Source organism: Oncorhynchus mykiss, chromosome 19 (genome assembly GCF_013265735.2).
Source record: "Oncorhynchus mykiss isolate Arlee chromosome 19, USDA_OmykA_1.1, whole genome shotgun sequence".
Classification (NCBI taxonomy): domain Eukaryota; kingdom Metazoa; phylum Chordata; class Actinopteri; order Salmoniformes; family Salmonidae; genus Oncorhynchus; species Oncorhynchus mykiss.
The window spans coordinates 45,174,268-45,198,526 of NC_048583.1; the positions used below are offsets into that span (position 1 = coordinate 45,174,268).

Below are 24,259 nucleotides of genomic sequence, written 5' to 3' on the forward strand. Positions count from 1 at the left end.
TCCAAGATCGGATTGGTTAGTTAGCGTGCTAGTGTATTTTCCGCTGAGATAGCTGGCTATAAGAACGGTATTTATTTATTTTATCCCTGTGTTGAAGCAAGCAAATTTGGTCGCGTGTTCTTCGTAGAAATGACTAAAAGAGCGTATCCTTTCGCTGAGTCATTCTCATCACAGTATAAAATTCACGTTGGACAAAAGGAGTTGAATCATCACGGCGTATTTGGGAACACGTACAGGCAAGAGGTCTTCGGTAATGTTTGCTGGCTAGCTAACCAATTATTCAGCTATTCGCTAACTTAGCAATGTTAGCTAGCTGGCCCTACGCTGTTTGATGTTGTTTAGCTAGCTTGTACCAGATAAAACAGTATTAGCTAGATTACATACTGTTAACTAGCTATCTACGCCAAATATTCATGTCAAGTGATTAGCTCCTTGATAGTAACGTTGGCTATATAGCTAATCCACCCATGACAGGCATTTAATGCAGTGTATGCCTTTGGTGGCTATTTCTAGGTAGCCACTACCTAGTTACAAGTCTTAACAAATCGCTGGGTGGATCTTTAATCTAGCCAACGTTAGGTGATTGTCTCATGCGTGACAGTACTGTAGTTAACTAGCTAATACGAGGGACGTTTGAATTTGGCCATGCTTTCTGGCAGCTAGTTAACTATGGTGTCTTATTTTGTCACTTAGTCAGACTACATGACCAAAAGTATGTGGACACCCGCTCGTCAAATCTCATTCAAAGTCATGCCCATTAATATGGAGTTGGTCCTCCCCTCCCCATACTGCTATAACAGCCTCCACTCTTCTGGGAAGGCTTTCCATAGCAATGTTCCAACATCTAGTGGGGACTTGATTCCATTCAGTCACAATTCATCCCAAAGGTTTTTGATGGGGTTGAGGTCAGGGCCCTGTGCACGCCAATGAAGTTCTTCACCGATCTCAACAAACCATTTTTGTGTAGACCTCGCATTGTGCACGGGTCGTTGGGGGGAGAGAAACGGACCATTATTTTTTCCAAACCTTTACAGTTGGCACTATGCATTCCGGCAGAACCTTCTCCTGACATCCATCAAACAAAAAGTGTGGGAGCTGCTTTGTTAAACATCAGTGCGGCTTTTGACATTATCGATCAGTCTGCTGCTGGAAACTTGTGTTATGGCTTTACACTAGAGGTCGACCGATTGATGATTTTTCAACGCCGATACCAATTATTGGAGGACCAAAAAAAGCTGATACCGATTAATTGGCTTCTTTATTTATATATATATATATATATATATATTATATGAAATAATGACAATTACAACAATACTGAATTAACACTTATTTGAACTTAATATAATACATAAATAAAAAATTGTCTCATAAATAATGGAACATGTTTAAATAATGCAGAAACAGTGTTGGAGAAGAAAGTAAAAGTGCAACATGTACCATGTAAAAACATCTAACATAAGTTCCTTGCTCAGAACATGTGAAAGCTGGTGGTTCTTTTTAACATGAGTCTTCAATATTCCCAGCTAAGAAGTTTTAGGTTGTAGTTATTATAGGACTATTTCTCTATACCATTTGTATTTCATAGACCTTTGACAATTGGATGTTCTTATAGGCACTATAGTATTGCCAGGCTAATCTCGGGAGTTGATGGGCTTGAAGGCTCTGCTTCGAGCATTGCGAAGAGCTGCTGGCAAACGCAGGAAAGTGCCGTTTGAATGAATGCTTATGAGCCTGCTGCTGCCTACCACCGCTCAGACTGCTCTATTAAATCAGACTTAATTATAATATTATAAACACACAGAAATATGAGCCTTAGTTTCCAGATTTGACCATATTCATGACCTATCATTTCGAAAACAAAATGTTTATTCTTTCAGCGAAATACGGAATAATTCCGTATTTTATCGAACGGGTGGTAACCTTAAGTCTAAATATTGCTGTTACATTGCACAACCTTCAAAGTTATGTCATAATTATGTAAAATTCTGTCATTAACTACGGTCTTTGTTAGGAAGAAATGGTCTTCACACAGTTCAATGAGCCAGGCGGCCCAAACTGCTGCATATACCCTGATTCTGCTTGTGCTGAACGCAAGAGGAGTGGCACAACTTCCCTAGTTAATATTGCCTGCTGACATGAATTTCTTAAATAAATATGCAGGTTTAAAAATATATACTTGTGTATTGATTTTAAGAAAGGCATTGATGTTCATGGTTAGGTACATTGGTGCAATGATTGTGCGTTCTTTGCGAATGTGCTTTTGTGAAATCGTCACCCGTTTGGCGAAGTTGAAGTAGGCTGTAATTCAATGATAAATTAACAGGCACCGCTAGTTAAACTAGTAATATCATCAACCATGTGTAGTTAACTAGTGATTATGTTAAGATTGTTTTTTTCATAAGGTAAGTTTAATGCTAGCTAGCAACTTACGGCACTCGCGTAACAGGTGGTCTGCCTGCCACGCAGTCTCCTCGTGGATTGCAATGTAATCGGCCATAATAGGCATCCAAAAATGCAGATGACCAATTGTTATGACAACTTGAAATCGGCCATGCCGATTAATCGGTCGACCTCTACTTTACATCCCCTGCTATATTGTAGATAAAGAGTTACCTGTCTAACAGAACATAAGGTTTTCTTTAACTTCTTATGGCTTAGATCCTGCTAACGGGATCGATATGACAACAGCCAGTGAAAGTGCAGGGCGCCAAATTCAAAACAGAAATCTCATAATTAAAATTCCTCAAACATACAAGTATTTTACACCATTTTAAAGATGCACTTCTTGTTAATCCCATCAGTGTCCGATTTCAAAAAGGCTTTACGACAAAAGCACACCAAACGATTACGTTAAGTCTGCACCTAGTCACAGAAAAACACACCCATTTTTCCAGCCAAAGAGAGAGTCACAAAAAGCAGAAATGGAGAGAAAATTAATCACTAACCTTTGATCTTCATCAGATGTCTCTCATAGGACTTCATGTTACACAATACATGTATGTTTTGTTCGCTAAAGTTCATATTTATATCCAAAAATCTGTTTACATTGGCGTTCAGTAATGTTTTGCTTCCAAAACATCTGGTGATTTTGCAGAGAGCCACATCAATTTACAGAAATACTCATCATAAATGTTGATGAAAATACAAGTGTTATGCATGGAACTTCAGATACACTTCTCCTTAATGCAACCGCTGTCAGATTTCCGAAAAGGCACACCATGCAATAATCTGAGTACAGAGACCAGAACAAGCCATACAGATATCCGCCACTTTGTGCAGTCAACAGAAGTCAGAAATGGCATTATAAATATTCACTTACCTTTGATCTTCATTAGAATGCACTCCCAGGAATCCCAGTTCCACAAATGTTTGATTTGTTCGATAAAGTCCATTTATGTATAGAATCATAGAATCAATCTTTAGTATGTTTTTATCATAAATCTTCAATAATGTTTCAACCAGAGAATTCCTTTGTCTGTAGAAATGCAATGGAATGCAGGTACCTCTCATGTGAGCGCGCGTGATCAGCTCATGGCACTCTGCCAGACCCCTGACTCAATCAGCTCGCGTTCCCCCCTCCTTCACAGTAGTAGCCTCAAACAAGGTTCTAAAGACTGTTGACATCAAGTGGAAGCCTTAGGAAGTGCAATATGACCAGGCAGTTTACTATGGGCACCTTATTCATCCAAGCTACTCAATACTGCCCCCAGCCATAAGAAGTTAATGGAAGCCTCCCTAATAGTTTAGGTATAATCAGGAATTCCCCAGGGAAGCTGTCTAGGCCCATTACTTGATTCAACCTCTACTAATGACATGCCACAGGCTTTGAGTGAAGCCCGTGTCTATGTATGCGGATGACTCAACACCTATACATGTCAGCTACTACAGCGACTGAAATGACTGCAACACTCAACAAAGAGTTGCAGTTTCAGAGTGGGCGGCAAGGAATAAGTTAGTCCTAAATATTTCTTAAACTAAAAGCATTGTATTTGGGACAAATAATTTACTAAACCCTAAACCTCAACTACGTCTTGTAATAAATGTATCAAATTGAGAAGACTAAACTGCTTGGAGTAATCCTGGATTGTCATGGTCAAAACATGTTCATACAACAGTAACTAAGATGGGGAGAAGTCTGTCCTTAATAAAGGACCGATCTACCTTAACAGCACTATCAACAAGGCAAGTCCTACAGGCCCTAGTTTTGTCACACCTGGACTACTGTTCAGTCGTGTGGTCAGGTGCCACAAAGGATTTAAGAAAATTGCTATTGTCTCAGAACAGGGCAGCACGGCTGGACCTTGGATGTACACAGAGCTAATATGAATGTCAGTCTCTCCTGGTTAAAGTGGAGGAGAGATTGACTTCATCACTACTTGTATTGACATGTTGAAAGCACCGCACTCTGTTTTGAACTACTGGTGCACAGCTCGGACACCCATGCTCAGACACCCATGCATATGGCTCTGAGGCACACAGTACCTCAGAGCCATGACTACATGGAACTCTATTCCACATCAAGCAACTGATGCAAACAGTAAAATTAGATTTTAAAAATACCTTATGGAACAGCGGGGACTGTGGCGCAATACAAAGACATGCATACACATAACATACGCTATACACGTACACATGGATGTTTGTACTATAGATATGTGGTGGAGTAGGGGCCTGAGGGTACAGTGTTGTGAATGTATTGTAATGTTTTTAAGATTGTATTAACTGCCTTAATTTTGATGGACCCCAGGAACAATAGCTGCTTCCTTGGCAGCAGCTAATGGGGATCCATAATAAATACAAACTCCATTTGTCCATCAGACTGCCAGATGGTGAAGTGTGATCATCACTCCAGAGAACGCGTTTCCGCTGCTCCAGAGTCCAATGGCGGCAAGCTTTACAGCACTCCAGCCGACGCTTGGCATTGTGATCTTAGGCTTGTGCGGCTGCTCGGCCATGGGAACCAATTTCATGAAGCTCTCGACCAACCGTTATTGTGTTAAAGTTGCTTCCAGAAGCCGCTTGGAACTCGGTAGTGAGTGAAACTGAGGACCTCTCACGACTGAGCTGTTGCTCTTTAGGTGTTTCCACTTCACAATAACGGCACTTACAGTTGACCGGGCAAGCTCTAGCAGGGCAGAAATTTGACGACCTGAGTTGTTGAAAAAGTGGCATCATATGATGTTGCCACGTTGAGTCAGAGCTCTTCAGTAAGTCCATTCAACTGTCAACGTTTGTTTACACCTATCAAATCAAACTTTATTTGCCAAATGCACAGAATACAACAACAAATGTAGACTACCATGAAATGCTTACTTTACAAGCCCTTTAACCAACAGTGGCATTCAAGAAGAAGAAAATATTTGCCAAGTAGGCTAAAATAAAAAGTAGTAATAACACAAGAATAACAACAATTAGGATATATACAGGGGGCACCGGTACCGAGTCAGTGTGCAGGGGTACAGGCTAGTTGAGGTAATCTGTACATGTAGGTGGGGGTGAAGTGACTATGCATAGGTAACAAATAAACAGCGCGTAGCAGCAGTGTAATGTAAATTATGAATTGTAAAGCAGTCTAATGGCTTGGGGGTAGAAGCTTTTGAGGAGCCTTTTGGTCATGGACTTGGCACTCTTGTACCACTTGCCATGCGGTAGCAGAGAACAGTCTTGAGACTTGGGTGACTGGAGTCGCTGACAATTTTATGGTCTTTCCTCTGACACCGCCTATAATATAGGTCCTGGATGGCAGGAAGCTTGGTCCCAGTGATGTACTGGGCCATTCGCACTACCCTCTTTAGCGCCTTGCGGTCAGATGCTGAGAAGTTGCCATACCAGGCAGTGATGCAACCAATGCTCTCGATGGTGCAGCAGTAGAACCCTTTGAGGATCTGGGGACCCATACCAAAGCTTTTCCTTCTGAGGGGGAAAAGGTTTTGTCGTGCCCTCTTCACGTCTGTCTTGGTATGTTTGGACCATGATAGTTCGTTGGTGATGTGGACACCAAGGAACTTGAAGCTCTCAACCTGCTCCACTGCAGCCCCGTCAATGTTAATGGGGGCCTGTTCGGCCTGCCTTTTCCTGTAGTCCATGATCCGCTCCTTTGTCTTGCTCACATTGAGGGAAAGGTTGTTGTCCTGGCACCACACTGCCAGTTCTCCGAACTCCTCCCTATAGGCCGCCTCATCATTGATCAGGCCTACCACTGTGTCGTCAGCAAACATAATGATGGTGTTGGAGTCGTGTTTGGCCACGCAGTCGTGGGTGAACAGGGAGGAGGGGACTAAGTACACACCCCAGTGTTGAGGATCAGTGTGGCAGACGTTATTGCCTAGTCTTTCCGACTGGGGGCGGCCCGTCAGCAAGTCCAGGATGCAGAGGGAGGTGTTTAGTCCCAGGGTCCTTAGCTTAGTGGTGTGCTTTGTATACACTGGTTTTGAACGCTGAGCTGTAGTCAATGAAAAGCATTTCAGGTGGGAAAGGCCAGTGTGGAGTGCGCTTGAGATTGCGTCATCTGTGGATCTGTTGGGGTGGTATGCAAATTGGAGTGGGTTTAGGGAGTCCGGGAGGATGCTGTTGTGAGCCATGACCAGCCTTTCAAAGCACTTAATGGCTACTGACGGGAGTTCCACAGGGCAGTAATCATTTAGGCAGGTTACCTTCGCTTCCTTGGGCACAGGGACTCGGGTGGTCCGCTTGAAACATGTAGGTATTTCAGACTTTGTCAGGGAGATTGTAAATGTCAGTGAATACACTTGACAGTTGGTCCGCTTGCTTTGAGTACACGTCCTGGTAATCCGTCTGGCCCAGCGGCTTTGTGAATGTTGACCTGTTTAAAGGTTTTGTTCACATCGGCTACCGAGAGCATTATCAGTCATCCAGAACAGCTGGTGCACTCGTGCATGCTTCAGTGTTGCTTGCCTCAAAGCTAGCATAAAATGCATTTAGCTTGTCTAGTAGGTTCACGTCACTGGGCAGCTCACATCTGGGTTTTCCTTTTGTAGTCCGTAATAGTTTAAGCCCTGCCACATCCGATGACCGTCAGAGCCGGTGTAGTAGGATTCAGTCTTAATCCCGTGTTGACGCTTTGCTTGTTTGATGTTTTGTCTGAGAGCATAGCTTGATTTCTCATAAGCGTATGGATTAGTGTCCCGCTCCTTGAAAGCGGCAGCTGTAGCATTTAGCTCAATGCGGATGTTGCCTGTAATCCATGGCTTCTGGTTGGGATATGTGCGTACAGTCACTGTGGGGACGACATCATCGATGCAGTTATTGATGAAGCTGATGCCATTGGATGAATCCCGGAACGTATTCCAGTCTGTGCTAGCAAAACAGTCCTGTAGTGTAGCATCCGTGTCATCTGACTACTTCCGTATTGAGCAAGTCACTGGTACTTCTTGCTTTAGTTTTTGCTTGTAAGCAGGAACCGGGAGGATAGAATTATGGTCAGATTTTCCAAATGGAGGGAGAGCTTTGTATGCGTCTCTGGAGTAAAGGTGGTCTAGGATTTATTTTTCCCCTGGTTGCACGTGACATGCTGGTAAAAATTTGATGAAACTTATTTAAGTTTGCCTGCATTAAAGTCCCAGGCCACTAGGAGTGCTGCTTCTGGGTGAGCATTTTGTTCTTTGCTTATGACCTTGTAGAGTTGGTTGAGAGCGGTCTTAGTGCCAGCTTCGCTTTGTGGTGGTAAATAGACGGCTACGAATAATACAGATCGTGTGGTCGACAGCTTATCATAAGGTACTCTGCCTCAGGCGAGAAATACCTTGATACTTCTTTAATATTAGACATTGCGCACCAGCTGTATGTATATTGTCAGTTTCTTCGTTCAGCGACGTCTTGGTGAAACATAAGATAGAACTGCTAAAGGGGTCGTAGTTAGCCTGCAGAGTTCTGTCCTACTATCCAGGTCTATGCCCATCTTAAATAAGCATGCCCCTTCCAAAAAATGTAGAACAAAGAAGACCCCATACTTCACTGCCCTTGACCAGCACAAAAACATCCTGTGGTGCACTGCACTAGCTTCGAATAGTCCCTGCTATATGCAACTTTTCAGTGAACTTAGGAACCCATCTATACAGGCAGTTAGGAAAGCAAAGGCTAGCTTTTTCAAACAGAAATTTGCATCCTGCAGCACAAACTCCAAAAAGTTCTGGGACACTAAAGTCCATGGCGAATAAGAGCACCTCCGCTGTCCACCACACTGAGGCTAGGAAACGCTGTCACCACAGATAAAGCCACTATAATCCAATTTCAATAAGCATTTTTCTACGGCTGGCCATGCTTTCCACCTGGCTACCCCTACCCCAGCCAACATCTCAGCACCCCCTACAGCAACTCCCCCCCGACTCTCCTTCACCCAAATCCAGACAGCTGATGTTCTGAAAGAGCTGCAAATTCTGGATCCCTGCAAATCAGCTGGGCTAGACGACCTCTTTTTCTAAAATTATCCACTGAAATTGTTGCAACCCCTATTGTTCAACCTCCTTTCGTTTCGTCTGAGATCCCCAAAGATTGGAACGCTGCCGCAGTCATGCCCCTCTTCAAAGGGGGAGACACTCTAGACCCAAACTGTTAGACCAATATCCATCCTGCCCTGCCTTTTGCTAAAATCTTCGAAAGCCAAGTTATTAAACCGATCACCAACCATTTCGAATCCCACCGTACCTTCTCCACTATGCAATCTGGTTTCCGAGCTGGTCATGAGTGCACCTCACCCACGCTCAAAGTCCTAAACCATATCATAACCCCCATCAATAAAATACAGTACTGTGCAGCTGTCTTCATCAACCTGGCCAAGGCTTTCGACTCTGTCAATCCGCATTCTTATCGGCCGCCTCAATAGCCTTGGCTTCTCAACTGACTGCATCGTCGGGTTCACCAACTACTTCTCAGATAGAGTTCAGTGTGTCATGTCTGGACCTCTGGCAGTCTCTAAGGGGTTGCCACAGGGTTCAATTCTCAAGCTCACTCTTTTCTCTGTATATATCAATGATGTCGCTCTTGCTGCTGGTGATTCTCTGATCCACTTCTATGCAGACGACACCATTCTGGCCCTTCTTTGGACACCGTTAACAAACATCCAAACAAGCTTCAATGCCATACAACCCTCCTTCCGTGGCCTCCAGCTACTTTTAAATGCCAGTAAAACTAAATGCATTCTCTTCAACCAATTGCTGACCGCACCCTCCCGCCTGACTAGCATCACTACTCTGGACGGTTCTGACTTAGAATATATAGACAACTACAAATACCTAGGTGTCTGGTTAGACTGTAAACTCTCCTTCCATACTCGCATTAAGCATCTCCAATCCAAAATTAAATCAATCTGCTTCCTATTTCACAACAAAGCCTCCTTCACTCATGCTGCAATACATACCCTCGTAAAACTGAATATCCTTCGGTGATCATGTACAAAATAGTCTCTAAAACTCTACTCAGACTACATCCAATTTGCTATCACAGTGCCATCCGTTTTGTCACCAAAGCCCCATATACTACCCACCACTGCGATCTGTATGCTCTCGTTGGCTGGCCCTTGCTACATATTCATCGCCAAACCCACTGGCTCCAGGTCATCTACAAGTCTTTGCTAGGTAAAGCTTCGCCTTATCTCAGCTCACTGGTCACCGTAGCAGCACCCACCCGTAGCACGTGCTGCAGCAGGAATATTTCACTGGTCATCCCCAAAGCCAACACCTCCCTTGGCTGCCTTTCCTTCCAGTTCTCTGCTTCCAATGACTGGAACGAATTCAAAAATCGCTCCCTTGGCTGCCTTTCCTTCCAGTTCTCTGCTGCCAATGACTGGAACGAATTCAAAAATTGCTGAAGCTGGAGACTTATACCTCCCTCTCTAACTTTAAGCATCAGCTGTCGGAGCACCTTACGATCACTGTACCTGTACACCGCCCATCTGTAAATAGCACACCCAACTACCTCCTCCCCATATTGTTACTTATCCTCTTGCTCTTTTGCACCCCAGTATCTCTACTTGCACATCTCACTCCAGTGTAATGCTAAATTGTAATTATTTAGCCTCTATGGCCTATTTGTTGCCTTACGTCCCTAATCTTACTGCATTTGTACACACTGTACATAGATTGCTCTATTGTGTTATTGACTGTACATTTTGTACATTTATCCCATGTAACTGTTTTTGTCGCACTGCTTTATTTAATCTTGGCCAGGTCGCAGTTGTAAATGAGAACTTGTTCCCAACTGGCCTACCTGGTTAAATAAAGGTGAAATAAAAATAATAAACTGCTAGTATGTGTTAATGTCTCGGCACCTCTCTTCCAGAAAAGACGAAGGACCTGCTCTTCAATGGGACCAAAGCTGTCATGGGAAAAATCTGGAATATAGATGCAGAGAAGTGCTTAGCAATACAGCCATCGGGGTCAGGTATGAAACCTGATGTGAGCCAGACACTCCTGAGGGGACAGACACTGATTGGGCAAGATGGCAGACTACAGAGAACTACACCTGTTCAAGGTAATGAGCTTCTCATGTAAACTGCAACCTTTCACCCACATCTGAGAGTGGGCTGAAGGAAACCACTACTATCAGACTTGGAATCGCCATTCCAACTTTATTTCAGGAAATGATTACTGTTTAGTACAGGGGTGTCAAACTGCTGGTTGTGTAAAAAAATTAAATAAGTAAGACTTAAACATCTAGGGCCAGGACAATACCAGTATCGCACAATTTTTTTTAGAGGTAAAAAATAAACACCGCAGACGACCGGGTCCTTTAGAAACCTTCTGTATGTAAATATTGTGTGCCATGGGTTGTAAAATAAGTTAATGCAACTCTGGATGACATGTTTGTTTCAACATTAGGGCTGTTTTTCCTAAAGAAGTTAAATCCACTTCGTGTTTTGTTTCCTTGCCGCAATACTGGTATTGTCCCGGCCCTATATACAACCAGTTGATGTGATTTTCGGACTCATCTGTGATCTTACAGGGGAGTGTGAACTCACAGATACTTGGCTCTCTGTGTAATGAGTTTGACACCTGTGCGTTAGTACATGAGACGGACACTTGCCCACAATTGGGATATTTTGACACATTTCCAGAATGGTCTGTGTGTATGGTTGTCTCAGGTTCAGCGTTGGCTCCAGTGGGGTGCTGTGTGTGTCAGAAGGCCCAGGGCACCAGGAGGCCGTGCTCCCAGTGTGACCGCCCAGCCTGCCCCTCCTGCATCCAGCAGTGTGCCAGCTGCTCCAGATCCTGCTGCTCTGTCTGCACCGTCATCGAGTAAGTGACTCCTCACCCTTCTCCTTTCATCCACTGAATTTGCCCTTTCTTTAATCGAGTCAGAGGGAGCATCTCTTCCGAGTTGAGTAAAAACGGCAAGCACTGCATCTACTGCGATTTCACTACCGTAGTGTAATGACCTCAGGAAGTTAAATAAATTAAATTTCCATGGTATATGGAGTTCTCAACTTAGTTTATTCTCAACGCTCACACAGGGTACCGTGTGGGCAACGCCAAATCTATTAAAATCAACAGGAAGCTCACTTTGTCAGGATGTACTAAAGGGGCAGAACAATAGACTGCATGGTCATATAACATAACCTGCACTGCCCCCCCCCCCATTGAATTGGTTTTTGCTCTTGATTTTTATGTCTGAACAAAGTGGACAGTCTAGCATGCTGTTCAGTTGGAGACATAACAATTCAACTGTTCTGCCTCACTAGCACGTTTACTTGAGATTGCGGCGTGTTAATTTCCTATAATGCCTGTTACAATAAATTAGTAATTATTAGTGAATGTGCATCATTCATGGTTTTGGTTTTAAATTTGTAACTGGGCATTTTCACAGACTTGCAAGCCACATCAGTGATTATTGCAAAAAAAGCAGGTTAAAATAAATTGATTAGTGAGGCTTATTTAGCTTAATTTCACACGCCTTGAATTCATTAGATTATTGCTGACTGAAATGCCTTGTATTTGAGCTTTAAATGTACAAGAGCCTATTTAGTAAGTCTCTAGTGAATTGCCTAAGTTTTTTAAAATTTTTAAATCAATGATTTTTCGGCCGTATCACCCAGCCCTAGACTGGACTCTGCTAAACCCTGCATAACTGGTACATGTGTGCTGACAACACAGGCGCAACTTTCCATGAGGGTACCTATGATGGTATGCAGTATTTTATGATTTAAGCAAGCAGTGCAGAGCATCTACTGTCTCTTGAACTTTATTTAGCCTGTTACTCATTGTTTTCTCTTTTTCCTCCTCAGCTACAGTGGACAGTATGATCAAGTGCTGTGCTGTGGCTGCACATCATAATCAAGGATCAAGGATTGTTTTTATACATTTTAGTTGTCATTTCACATTAAATGTTAATTCTCAAATGTTATACATGTGTATTTTTGTATATATGTAGTTTGTAGAATAAATACTTTGCTTGCTTCTTTGCTTGTCATGCACAGTTTACATACAGCTCTCGAATGTTCAATATCAATCATGACTTCTTATGCTGCCCATAACAGAAGTGTATGTAGATCAAGGTTCCACCAAGTAATCTAGTGGACCAGCAGGTGGCAGTGTACATCAAGGCCTGATTTCAGACATAGCTGGGAAAAGATTCCTGTGACAGCTAAATACACTGGCAACACTTTCTTCTTCTTTTTTTCTTTCTTGCCTTCAATCAGTGACTGATTTCAGGGTCACTTATTATGCTCTGGGTAATTGTTCACAGTTGTGGACATACCCGGATGTGCAGATTACCAGTCTAACAGGATTCAGTCATGTCACCCAGGCCCTAGCCTGCTCCTTTGGACACTTGTGTAAATCATAATGGATTGTAATACTCTAAAACCTGAATAAGGCACTAAAGCCAGTGCAAAATATACCTGCTAAATCTTGACTGGAACCTCAAATGCGGTCATATTACTCCAGTATTAGCATCTACGCTGGCTTCCTGTTATGGCTAAGGCTGATTTCAAGGTTTTACTGGTAACTTACAAAGTATTTCATGGACTTGCTAAGATTTGGTCCTGCCCTACATATACTTACTCTACGGTTATAGATGCAGGCCTCATTGTTCCTACAATTTCTAAGCAAACAACTGGAGACATGGCTTTTTCCTATAGAGCCTCTTTCTTATGGAATGTTCTGCTGATCCATATGAGAGACGCAGACTGTCTCAACCTTTAAATTAAAGTTCTGGGATACTGGCCTTCTAGGCAAAGTTGCAAAGAAAAATCTATCTCGGACTGGCCAAATAAAATAAAATATTAAGATTGGCCAACGAACAGACACTGGACAGAGGAACCATGCTCCAGATACTCAACTAGTCTAAAGCATGCCAATTTTATTGCTTCTTTAATCAGAACACAGTTTTCAGCTGTGCTAATGTAATTGCAAAAGAGTTTTCTAATGACAAATTAGCCTTTAAAATGATCAATTGGATTAGCTAACACAACCTGCCATTGGAACACAGGAGTGAGAGTTGGTGATAATGGGCCTATGTAGATATTCCATTTTAAAAAATCTCCCGTTTTTAGCTGCAATAGTCACGACATTAACAATGTCTACACAGTATTTCTGATCAAGTTATTTTAGTTTTTAGTTTTCTTTCAAAAACAAGGACATTTCTAAGTGACCTCAAACTTTTGAACGTGTGTGTGGAAGCCACTTGAAATGAGTGGATTTGGCTATTTCAGCCACACCTGTTGCGGACAGGTATAAAATCGAGCACACAGCCATGCAATCTCCATAGGAAAACATTGGCAGTAGACTGGCCTTACTGAAGAGCTCAGTGACTTTCAATGTGGCACTGTCATATGACGCAACAATTCAGTTCATCAAATTTCTGCCCTGCTAGAGCTGCCCCGGTCAACTAAGTGCTGTTGTGAAGTTGGAAGTCTAGGCGCGACAATGGCTCAGCAGTGAAGTGGTAGGCCACACAAGCTTACAGAACAGGACCGCCAAGTGCTGAAGCGCATAAAAATCGTCTGTCCTTGGTTGCAACGCACTGCTAAGTTCCAAAAACGTTTGGGAGCTTTTTGAAATGGGTTTCCATGGCCGAGCAGCCACATACAAGCCCAAAATCACAATGACAAGTGTCTGCTGGAGTGGTGTAAAGCTCGCTGCCATTGGGCTCTGGAGCAGTGGTAATGTGTTCTCTGGAGTGATTGTCGGCTAATGGGGATCCTAATAAATCAAATTAATCATGCTTCACCATCTGGCAGATCGAAGGATGAATTTGGGTTTGGCGGATGCCAGGAGAACACCACCTGCCCAAATGCAAAGTGCCAACTGTAAAGTTTTGTTCGGGCTAGGCCCCTAAGTTCCAGTGAAGAGATCTTAAAACATCATTGGACTTTTATTGTTTTATTCTGTGTTACAGCATTCAACCCACAAAATGCATTTTATGTTAAAAAAATATATTTTGTATTACGAACTGGCTGGTTCAAGACCTGAATGCTGATAAACTGACAGCTGTGGTATATCAGACTGTATACCACAAGTATGACAAAACATTCATTTTTACTGCTCTAATTACGTTGGTAACCAGTTTATAATAGCAATAAGGTACCTCGGGGGTTTGTAAACTCAGCAAAAAAAGGAACGTCCCTTTTTCAGGACTCTGTCTGTCAAAGATAATTCATAAAAATCCAAATAACTTCACAGATCTTCATTGTAAAGGGATTAAACACTTTTCCCCCATGCTTGTTCAATGAACCATAAACAATTAATGAACATGCACCTGTGGAACAGTCGTTAAGACACTAACTGTCATGTATTGTCATGTTGTGTCTTTCTGTCCTTTCCTTTCACCCTGTCTCCCTCTGCTGGTCGTATTAGGTTACCTTTTCTCCCCCGCTTTCCCCCAGCTGTTCCTTGTCTCCTCTGACTACCTCATCCACCCCTTTTCCCACCTGTTCCCTTTTTCCCTCTGATTAGGTCCCTATATCTCTCTCTGTTTCTGCTCCTGTCTTTGTCGGATTCTTGTTTGTTGTGTTTCATGCCTGAACCAGACTATCGTCATGTTGGCTGTAACCTTGTCCTGTCCTGTCGGAATCTGCCGGTCTGTCTGAACCTACCTATGTTTGGTTATTAAAGAAGCTCTGTTAAGTTAATTCGCTTTTGGGTCCTCATTCACTCACCGTGACAGAAGAATCCGACCAAGAATGGACCCAGCGACTTCGGATCCTCTCCACTCAGCCGTCGAGATCCAGGGAGCGATGCTAGGCAGACACGAGCAGGAATTGTCTGCTGCTCGACATGCCGTTGAGACCCTGGCCACCCAAGTCTCCAACCTCACAGAACAGGTTCACCATCTCCGCCTCGATCCACCGGCCACTTCCAGGGCTTTCGAATCTCCGGAGCCCAGAATCAATAACCCGCCGTGTTACTCTGGGGAGCCCACTGAATGCCGCTCGTTCCTCACCCAGTGTGATATTGTGTTTTCTCTCCAGCCCAACACTTATGCCAGGAGCACTGCTCGTGTCGCCTACGTCATATCTCTCCTTACTGGACGGGCTCGTGAGTGGGGCACGGCAATCTGGGAGGCAAGGGCTGAGTGTACTAACCAGTATCAGGACTTTAAGGAGGAGATGATACGGGTTTTTGATCGATCTGTTTTTGGGGAGGAGGCTTCCAGGGCCCTGTCTTCCCTATGTCAAGGCAATCGATCCATAACTGACTACTCTATTGAGTTTCGCACTCTTGCTGCCTCCAGTGGCTGGAACGAGCCAGCCTTGCTCGCTCGTCTTCTGGAGGGTCTCCGCGCAGAGGTAAAGGATGAGATTCTCTCCCGGGAGGTTCCTTCCAGCGTGGATTCCTTGATTGAACTCGCTATTCGCATTGAGCGACGGGTTGATCTTCGTCACCGAGCTCGTGGAAAGGAGCTCGCGCTCTCCGTTGCCCCCCTCTCCGCATCACTACCATCTTCCTCTGCCGGCTCGGGAGCTGAGCCTATGCAGCTGGGAGGTATCCGCATCTCGACTAAGGAGAGGGAACGGAGAATCACCAACCGCCTCTGTCTCTATTGCGGTTCTGCTGGTCATTTTGTCACTTCATGTCCAGTAAAAGCCAGAGCTCATCAGTAAGCGGAGGGCTACTGGTGAGCGCTACTACTCCTGTCTCTCCTTCAAGATCCTGCACTACCTTGTCGGTCCATCTACGCTGGACCGGTTCGTCAGCTTCCTGCAGTGCCTTAATAGACTCTGGGGCGGAGGGCTGTTTTATGGACGAGACCTGGGCTCGGGAACATGACATTCCTCTCAGACAGTTAAGGGAGTCCACGGCCTTGTTCGCCCTGGATGGTAGTCCTCTCCCCAGGATTCAGCGTGAGACGCTACCTTTAACCCTCACTGTTTCTGGTAATCATAGCGAAACCATTTCTTTTTTAATTTTTCGTTCACCTTTTACACCTGTTGTTTTGGGCCATCCCTGGCTAGTTTGTCATAATCCTTCCATTAATTGGTCTAGTAATTCTATCCTCTCCTGGAACGTCTCTTGTCATGTGAAATGTTTAATGTCTGCTATCCCTCCTGTTTCCTCTGTCTCTTCTTCACAGGAGGAGCCTGGTGATTTGACAGGGGTGCCGGAGGAATATCACGATCTGCGCACGGTGTTCAGTCGGTCCAGGGCCACCTCTCTTCCTCCACACCGGTGGTATGATTGTAGTATTGATCTCCTTCCGGGAACCACTCCCCCCCGGGGTAGACTATACTCTCTGTCGGCTCCCGAACGTAAGGCTCTCGAGGATTATTTGTCTGTAGCTCTTGACGCCGGTACCATAGTCCCCTCCTCCTCTCCCGCCGGAGCGGGGTTTTTTTTTGTCAAGAAGAAGGACGGGTCTCTGCGCCCCTGCATAGATTATCGAGGGCTGAATGACATAACAGTGAAGAATCGTTATCCGCTTCCTCTTATGTCTTCAGCCTTCGAGATCCTGCAGGGAGCCAGGTTTTTCACTAAGTTGGACCTTCGTAACGCTTACCATCTCGTGCGCATCAGGGAGGGGGACGAGTGGAAGACGGCGTTTAACACTCCGTTAGGGCACTTTGAATACCGGGTTCTTCCTTTCGGCCTCGCTAACGCTCCAGCTGTCTTTCAGGCATTAGTCAATGATGTCCTGAGAGACATGCTGAACATCTTTGTTTTCGTTTACCTTGACGATATCCTGATTTTTTCACCGTCACTCCAGATTCATGTTCAGCACGTTCGACGTGTCCTCCAGCGCCTTTTAGAGAATTGTCTTTTTGTGAAGGCTGAGAAGTGCACTTTTCATGCCTCCTCCGTCACATTTCTCGGTTCTGTTATTTCCGCTGAAGGCATTAAGATGGATCCCGCTAAGGTCCAAGCTGTCATTGATTGGCCCGCCCCTAAGTCACGCATCGAGCTGCAGCGCTTTCTCGGCTTCGCGAACTTCTATCGTCGTTTCATCCGTAATTTCGGTCAGGTGGCAGCTCCTCTCACAGCCCTTACTTCTGTCAAGACGTGCTTTAAGTGGTCCGTTTCCGCCCAGGGAGCTTTTGATCTCCTCAAGAATCGTTTTACATCCGCTCCTATCCTTGTTACACCTGACGTCTCTAGACAGTTCGTTGTCGAGGTTGACGCGTCAGAGGTGGGCGTGGGAGCCATTCTTTCTCAGCGCTCCCTCTCTGACGACAAGGTCCACCCATGCGCGTATTTTTCTCATCGCCTGTCGCCGTCGGAACGTAACTATGATGTGGGAAACCGCGAACTGCTCGCCATCCGGTTAGCCCTAGGCGAATGGCGACAGTGGTTGGAGGGCGCGACCGTTCCTTTTGTCGTTTGGACTGACCATAGGAACCTTGAGTACATCCGTTCTGCCAAACGACTTAATGCGCGTCAGGCGCTTTGGGCGCTGTTTTTCGCTCGTTTCGAGTTCGTGATTTCTTATCGTCCGGGCTCTAAGAACACCAAGCCTGATGCTTTATCTCGTCTCTTCAGTTCTTCAGTAGCCTCCACTGACCCCGAGGGGATTCTCCCTGAGGGGCGTGTTGTCGGGTTGACTGTTTGGGGAATTGAGAGGCAGGTAAAGCAAGCGCTCACTCACACTCCGTCGCCGCGCGCTTGTCCTAGGAACCTTCTTTTCGTTCCCGTTCCTACTCGTCTGGCCGTTCTTCAGTGGGCTCACTCTGCCAAGTTAGCCGGCCACCCTGGCGTTCGGGGTACGCTTGCTTCCATTCGCTTTTCAGAATTCATGGCCTTCCGTCAGACGTCGTTTCGGACAGAGGTCCGCAATTCACGTCTCAATTTTGGAGGGAGTTTTGCCGTTTGATTGGGGCTTCCGTCAGTCTCTCTTCCGGCTTTCACCCCCAGTCTAACGGTCAAGCAGAACGGGCCAATCAGACTATTGGTCGCATCTTACGCAGTCTTTCTTTTCGCAACCCTGCGTCTTGGTCAGAACAGCTCCCCTGGGCAGAATACGCCCACAACTCGCTTCCTTCGTCTGCGACCGGGCTATCTCCTTTTCAGAGTAGCCTCGGGTACCAGCCTCCGCTGTTCTCATCTCAGTTCGCCGAGTCCAGCGTCCCCTCCGCTCAGGCTTTTGTCCAACGTTGCGAGCGCACCTGGAAGAGGGTCAGGTCTGCACTTTGCCGTTATAGGACGCAGACTGTGAGGGCTGCTAATAAGCGTAGAACTAAGAGTCCTAGATATTGTCGCGGTCAGAGAGTTTGGCTCTCCACTCAGAACCTTCCCCTTAAGACGGCTTCTCGCAAGTTGACCCCGCGGTTCATTGGTCCGTTCCGTATTTCTCGGGTCATTAATCCTGTCGCAGTTCGACTTCTTCTTCCGCGATACCTTCGTCGCGTCCACCCGGTCTTCCATGTCTCCTGTATCAAGCCCGTTCTTCGCGCCCCCGCTCGTCTTCCCCCCCCCCCCCCATCCTTGTCGAGGGCGCATTTTGGACATGCGTCCTCGGGGCCGTGGTCACCAGTACTTCGTAGATTGGGAGGGGTACGGTCCTGAGGAGAGGAGTTGGGTTCCCTCTCGGGACGTGCTGGACCGTGCGCTGATCGAGGATTTCCTCCGTTGCCGCCAGGTTTCCTCCTCGAGTGCGCCAGGAGGCGCTCGGTGAGTGGGGGGGTACTGTCATGTATTGTCATGTTGTGTCTTTCTGTCCTTTCCTTTCACCCTGTCTCCCTCTGCTGGTCGTATTAGGTTACCTTTTCTCCCCCGCTTTCCCCCAGCTGTTCCTTGTCTCCTCTGACTACCTCATCCACCCCTTTTCCCACCTGTTCCCTTTTTCCCTCTGATTAGGTCCCTATATCTCTCTCTGTTTCTGCTCCTGTCTTTGTCGGATTCTTGTTTGTTGTGTTTCATGCCTGAACCAGACTATCGTCATGTTTGCTGTAACCTTGTCCTGTCCTGTCGGAATCTGCCGGTCTGTCTGAACCTACCTATGTTTGGTTATTAAAGAAGCTCTGTTAAGTTAATTCGCTTTTGGGTCCTCATTCACTCACCGTGACACTAACAGCTTACAGGCGGTAGGCAATTAAGGTCACAGTTATGAAAACGTAGGACACTAAAGAGGCCTTTCTACTGACTGGAAAAACACCAAAATAAAGATGCCCAGGGTCTCTGCTCATCTGCGTGAATGTGCCTTAGGCATGCTGCAAGAAGGCATGAGGACTGCAGATGTGGCCAGGGCAATAAATTGCAATGTCCGTACTGTGAGACGCCTAAGACAGGGAGACAGGCGGACAGCTGATCGTCCTCGCAGTGGCACACCACGTGTAACAACACCTGCACAGGATCGGTACATCCAAACATCACACCTGCGGGACAGGTACAAGATGGCAACAACAACTGCCCGAGTTACACCAGGAACACACATTCCCTCCATCAGTGCTCAGACTGTTCGCAATAGGCTGAGAAAAGCAGGACTGAGGGCTTGTAGGCCTGTTGTAAGGCAGGTCCTCACCAGACACCACCGGCAACAACATCGCCTATGGGCACAAACCCACCATCGCTGGACCAGACAGGACTGGCAAAAAAGTGCTCTTCACTGACGAGTCGCGGTGTTGTCTCACCAGAGGTGATGGTCGGATTCGCGTTCATCGTCGAAGGAATGAGCGTTACACCGAGGCCTGTACTCTGGAGCGGGATCGATTTGGAGGTGGAGGGTCCATCATGGTCTAGGGCGGTGTGTCACAGCATCATCGGACTGAGCTTGTCATTGCAAGCAATCTCAGCACTGTGCGTTACAGGGAAGACATCCTCCTCCCTCACGTGGTACCCTTCCTGTAGGCTCATCCTGACATGACCCTCCAGCATGACAATTCCACCAGCTATACTGCTCGTTCTGTGCATGATTTCCTGCAAGACAGGAATGTCAGTGTTCTGCCATGGCCAGCGAAGAGCCCTGATCTCAATCTCATTGAGCATGTCTGGGACCTGCTGTATCGGAGGGCTAGGGCCATTCCCCACAGAAATGTCCAGGAACTTGCAGGTGCCTTGGTGGAAAAGTGCAGTAACATCTCACAGCAAGAACTGGCAAATCTGGTGCATCCATGAGGAGGAGATGCACTGCTGGACTTAATGCAGCTGGTGGCCACACCAGATACTGACTGTTCCTTTTGATTTTAACCCCCCCTTTCTTCAGGGACACATTAATAAATTCCTGTTAAGTCACATGTCGGTGAAACGTATTCAGTTTATGTCTGTTGTTGAAACTTGTCATGTTCTTACAAACATTTACACATGTTAAGTTTGCTGAAAATAAATGCAGTTGAGAGGGAGAGGACGTTTCTTTTTTTTTGTTGCTGAGTTTGGTATATGGCCAATATACCATGGCTAAGGGCTGTATCCAGGCACACTCCACCTTGTGTCATACATAAGATCACCACTTAGCCGTGGTATTTTGGCCATATACCCCACCCCTCGTGTCTTAGTGATTAATTATACCATGGCATTGTTGAATACTCGTTTCTGATTGGCTTGAAGGGAATTCTAGAGCGTGCATAATTAAATTATTATTATTTCTAGCGACAAATGTGTTCAATTATAGCCATTGTATAAAAGGGATAATCAACACGTGGCTGTGCGTTCTCTGCTAGCGCGTCGTGGAACACACCTTCCACGTTGTTCATTATTTTCCATAGAACGCATAGATCCTCTTGATTATCCCTTACATAATCGAACTGAAAGCACTAATCCCTCAGCACTAGTTAACCGTAAGGCACTGGAGTGATGAACCACTCTTGCTGTCTCTGCCTGGCCGGATCCACTCCACTGGGATTTTCTGCCTCTGAGTCACTGGCCTTGCTCACGCTATCCCATGCCGTCCCTAATATTCCATGCCGTCCCTCACTTCATGCCAGGCTTTTTTCGCTATTCTCAATTTGAGTGGGTTGAGTCACTGACTTGATCGTCCTGTCCAGGTATGCGCTCCTCATGCTTGTTCGGTGGGGGAGATATTTGTGGGCCCCAGAAATCCAAATCAAATTTTATTGGTCACATTTAGCAGATGTTATTGGAGGTGTAGCGAAATGCTTGTATTTTTAACAAAAACATTTCTGGGCTAATAATGTAAGAAATAACACACCGGGCCTACTCTTTACTCTGTATTTATCGATGTCGCTCTTGCTGCTGGTGATTCTCTGATCCACCTCTACACAGACGACACTATTCTGTATACATCTGGCCCTTCTTTGGACACTGTGTTAACAAAACTCCAAACAAGATTCAATGCCATACAACACTCCTTCCGTGGCTTCCAACTGCTTTTAAATGCTAGTAAAACTAAATGCATGCCCTTCAACTGATTGCTGCTCGCACCCTCCCGTCTGACTAGCATCACCAAAGGCCATATACTACCCACCACTGCGACCTGTATGCACTCGTTGGCTGGCCCTTGCTACATATTCGTCGCCAAACCCACTGGCTCCAGGTCATCTATAAGTCTTTGCTAGGTAAAGCCCCGCCTTATCTCAGCTCACTGGTCACCATAGCAACACCCACCCGTAGCACGCACTCCAACAGGTATATTTCACTGGTCATCCCCAAAGCCAACACCTCCTTTGGCCGCCTTTCCTTTCAGTTCTCTGCTGCCAATGACTGGAATGAATTGCAAAAATCACTGAAGCTGGAGACTTATACCTCCCTCTCTAACTTTAAGCATCAGCTGTCAGAGAAGCTTACCGATCATCATCTGTAAATAGCACACCCAACTACCTCATCCCCATATTATTTTTATTTTTTTGGTCTTTTGCACCCCAGTATCTCTACTTACACATCATCATCTGCACATCTATCACTCCAGTGTTAATGCTAAATTTTAATTATTTTGCCTCTATGGCCTATTTATTGCCTTACCTCCCTAATCTTACCACATTTGCACACACTGTACATAGACTTTTCTATTGTGTTATTGACTGTACATTTGTTTATCCCATGTGTAACTCTGTGTTGCTTTTGTCACACTGCTTTGCTTTATCTTGGCCAGGTCGCAGTTGTAAATGAGAACTTGAGAGCTTGAGCATGAGAGCTTATCTGGTTAAATAAAGGTGAAATAAAATAAAAAGTGCTCCCTATAATTTTCCTGTCTGTCTCTCTCAGTCTCCCCTCCCGGAGGACCTGAGCCTTAAGACCATGCTTCAGGCCTACCTGACCCTACCTGGCCTGACAACTCCTGGCTGTCCCTGTCCCCAGTCCACCTGATTGTGCTGCTGATCCAGTTTCTGTTGTTCTGCCTGCGGCTATGGAACCCTGACCTGTTCACCCGACGAGCAACCTTGTCCCGGACTTGCTGTTTTGACTTTCTATTTTTCTCTCGCTCGCTCTCTCTACCAGACAAGCTGCCTCGACCTCTGAATGATCGGCTATGAAAAGCCAACTGACATTTACTCCTGAGGTGTTGACCTGTTGCACCCTATGTAACCACTGTGATTATTTGACCCTGCTGGTCATCTATGAACGTTTGTTCTTCAAGATATTCAACCTGGCCTTAATGGCCACGTACTCTTATAATCTACACCCTGCACAACCAGAAGAGGGCTGGTCCTCTAGGTTTCTTCCTAGGTTCCTGCCTTTCTAGGGAGTTTTTCCTAGCCACTGTGCTTCTACATCTGCAACGCTTGCTCTTTGGGGTTTTAGGCTGGGTATCAGTATAAGCACTTTGTGACAACTGCTGATGTAAAAAGGGCTTTAAAAATCTATGTGATTGAATTTGATAGGCCAGATGGAATTATCACCATATTGCTTATCAGAGACGACAGTGGTGCCACTTCTGTATAGATTGTTACCTATCTAATCCTTTGTTCACCTCAAGTGCTTTGGGGGTTCATCAGTCGAAGCACATTTGTTGGAAAATAAATCTTCAAAAACTGGCAACACATCACTGGAAGTAGGCTGTTGGGGCTGTCTCAAGTTAGGCGTGAGTCAAATATTAGCCATCCTAGTAAACACATTGCAGAGTGTACATGCCTGGCTGTCATCTGAAACATTTACTTGAATTATTCTCTGTTCATTTATTATAAGGTGGATGCCAGAGCTGGGGTTATTCTCCCTTTGCTCGCTCTGAACTCTGTAATGACATTGTGTTAATGCACTCTTTAAATGGGAATGTGCAGCTGTCAGGGTTCAACACATCCCTACATCTGTCACTCTAATGTAACTCTGAAGTTCACAGTTTTCCTCCTAAGATTGTTCCTCTCCCCCTAGCATATGTATGGGGCCCTATGAGGAGAAGAAGCCGACTGGTCAGGCTTGGACACCAACTGCAGTGGGAGCGTGTGGCTTTGTCTTTCACCCATTCTTTTGGGGACCAGCTGTGCCCGGAGTGTGAGTGCCGAGCACAGCGATGCTACTGCTATAAATATGCGTCGGTGAGTGAGTGACAGCTGTGCAGTGGACCAAGGACACACTGTCTTGGCACTCCACGGACGAGTCACTCCAAACAAGGCAACCCCAGCATGACCTGAACACCAGTGATATATATCCAACTGTCTAGCTAATTGTCATTCATGTATTCAATTTCATAATGTAAGTTATGTATCGCAGAAGCATTTGAATGAAGCCAAACCAATTCTGTGACAAAATAAAAGGAAATGTAACTGAGAAAAACATTTTACGACAATGTCTATTTTTATTGTTACTGTTTCTGAGAGCAGTGTGATGCTGAGTCGATGTAAGTGAAAATAATGTCTATACCACAGATTAGTGTCTATATAGAGAAACGAGGCTGGGTTTTTGTACCAAGCTGTTTGTTTCTTTGTGTGTGTGTGCCCTTTTCAAGTGTTACCACCTGTCTTTTGTTAAGAAATAAATAAATA

The 24,259-nt window shown here is 45.3% G+C and overlaps 1 protein-coding gene across 4 annotated transcripts; it reads left to right on the top strand.

Moving 5' to 3' along the window:
* The first annotated feature begins 21 nt into the window (after positions 1 to 21).
* On the top strand, positions 22 to 24,075 carry LOC110497969 (apoptosis regulatory protein Siva). 4 transcript variants are annotated; one of them, XM_036954912.1, is made up of 4 exons: positions 22 to 250; positions 10,300 to 10,491; positions 11,075 to 11,255; positions 22,545 to 24,075. In XM_036954912.1, exons 1-4 carry the CDS (start codon positions 130 to 132, stop codon positions 22,564 to 22,566), a joined length of 516 nt encoding a protein of 171 aa, XP_036810807.1. In that variant the 5' UTR covers positions 22 to 129; the 3' UTR covers positions 22,567 to 24,075. The 4 variants fall into 4 exon arrangements, with proteins under 4 accessions (XP_036810807.1, XP_021430134.1, XP_036810806.1 ...); XM_021574459.2 differs by having other exon boundaries at positions 11,102 to 11,255; positions 22,545 to 24,067; XM_036954911.1 differs by lacking the exon at positions 22,545 to 24,075 and adding an exon at positions 12,242 to 12,415.
* The last annotated feature ends 184 nt before the right edge of the window (positions 24,076 to 24,259 follow it).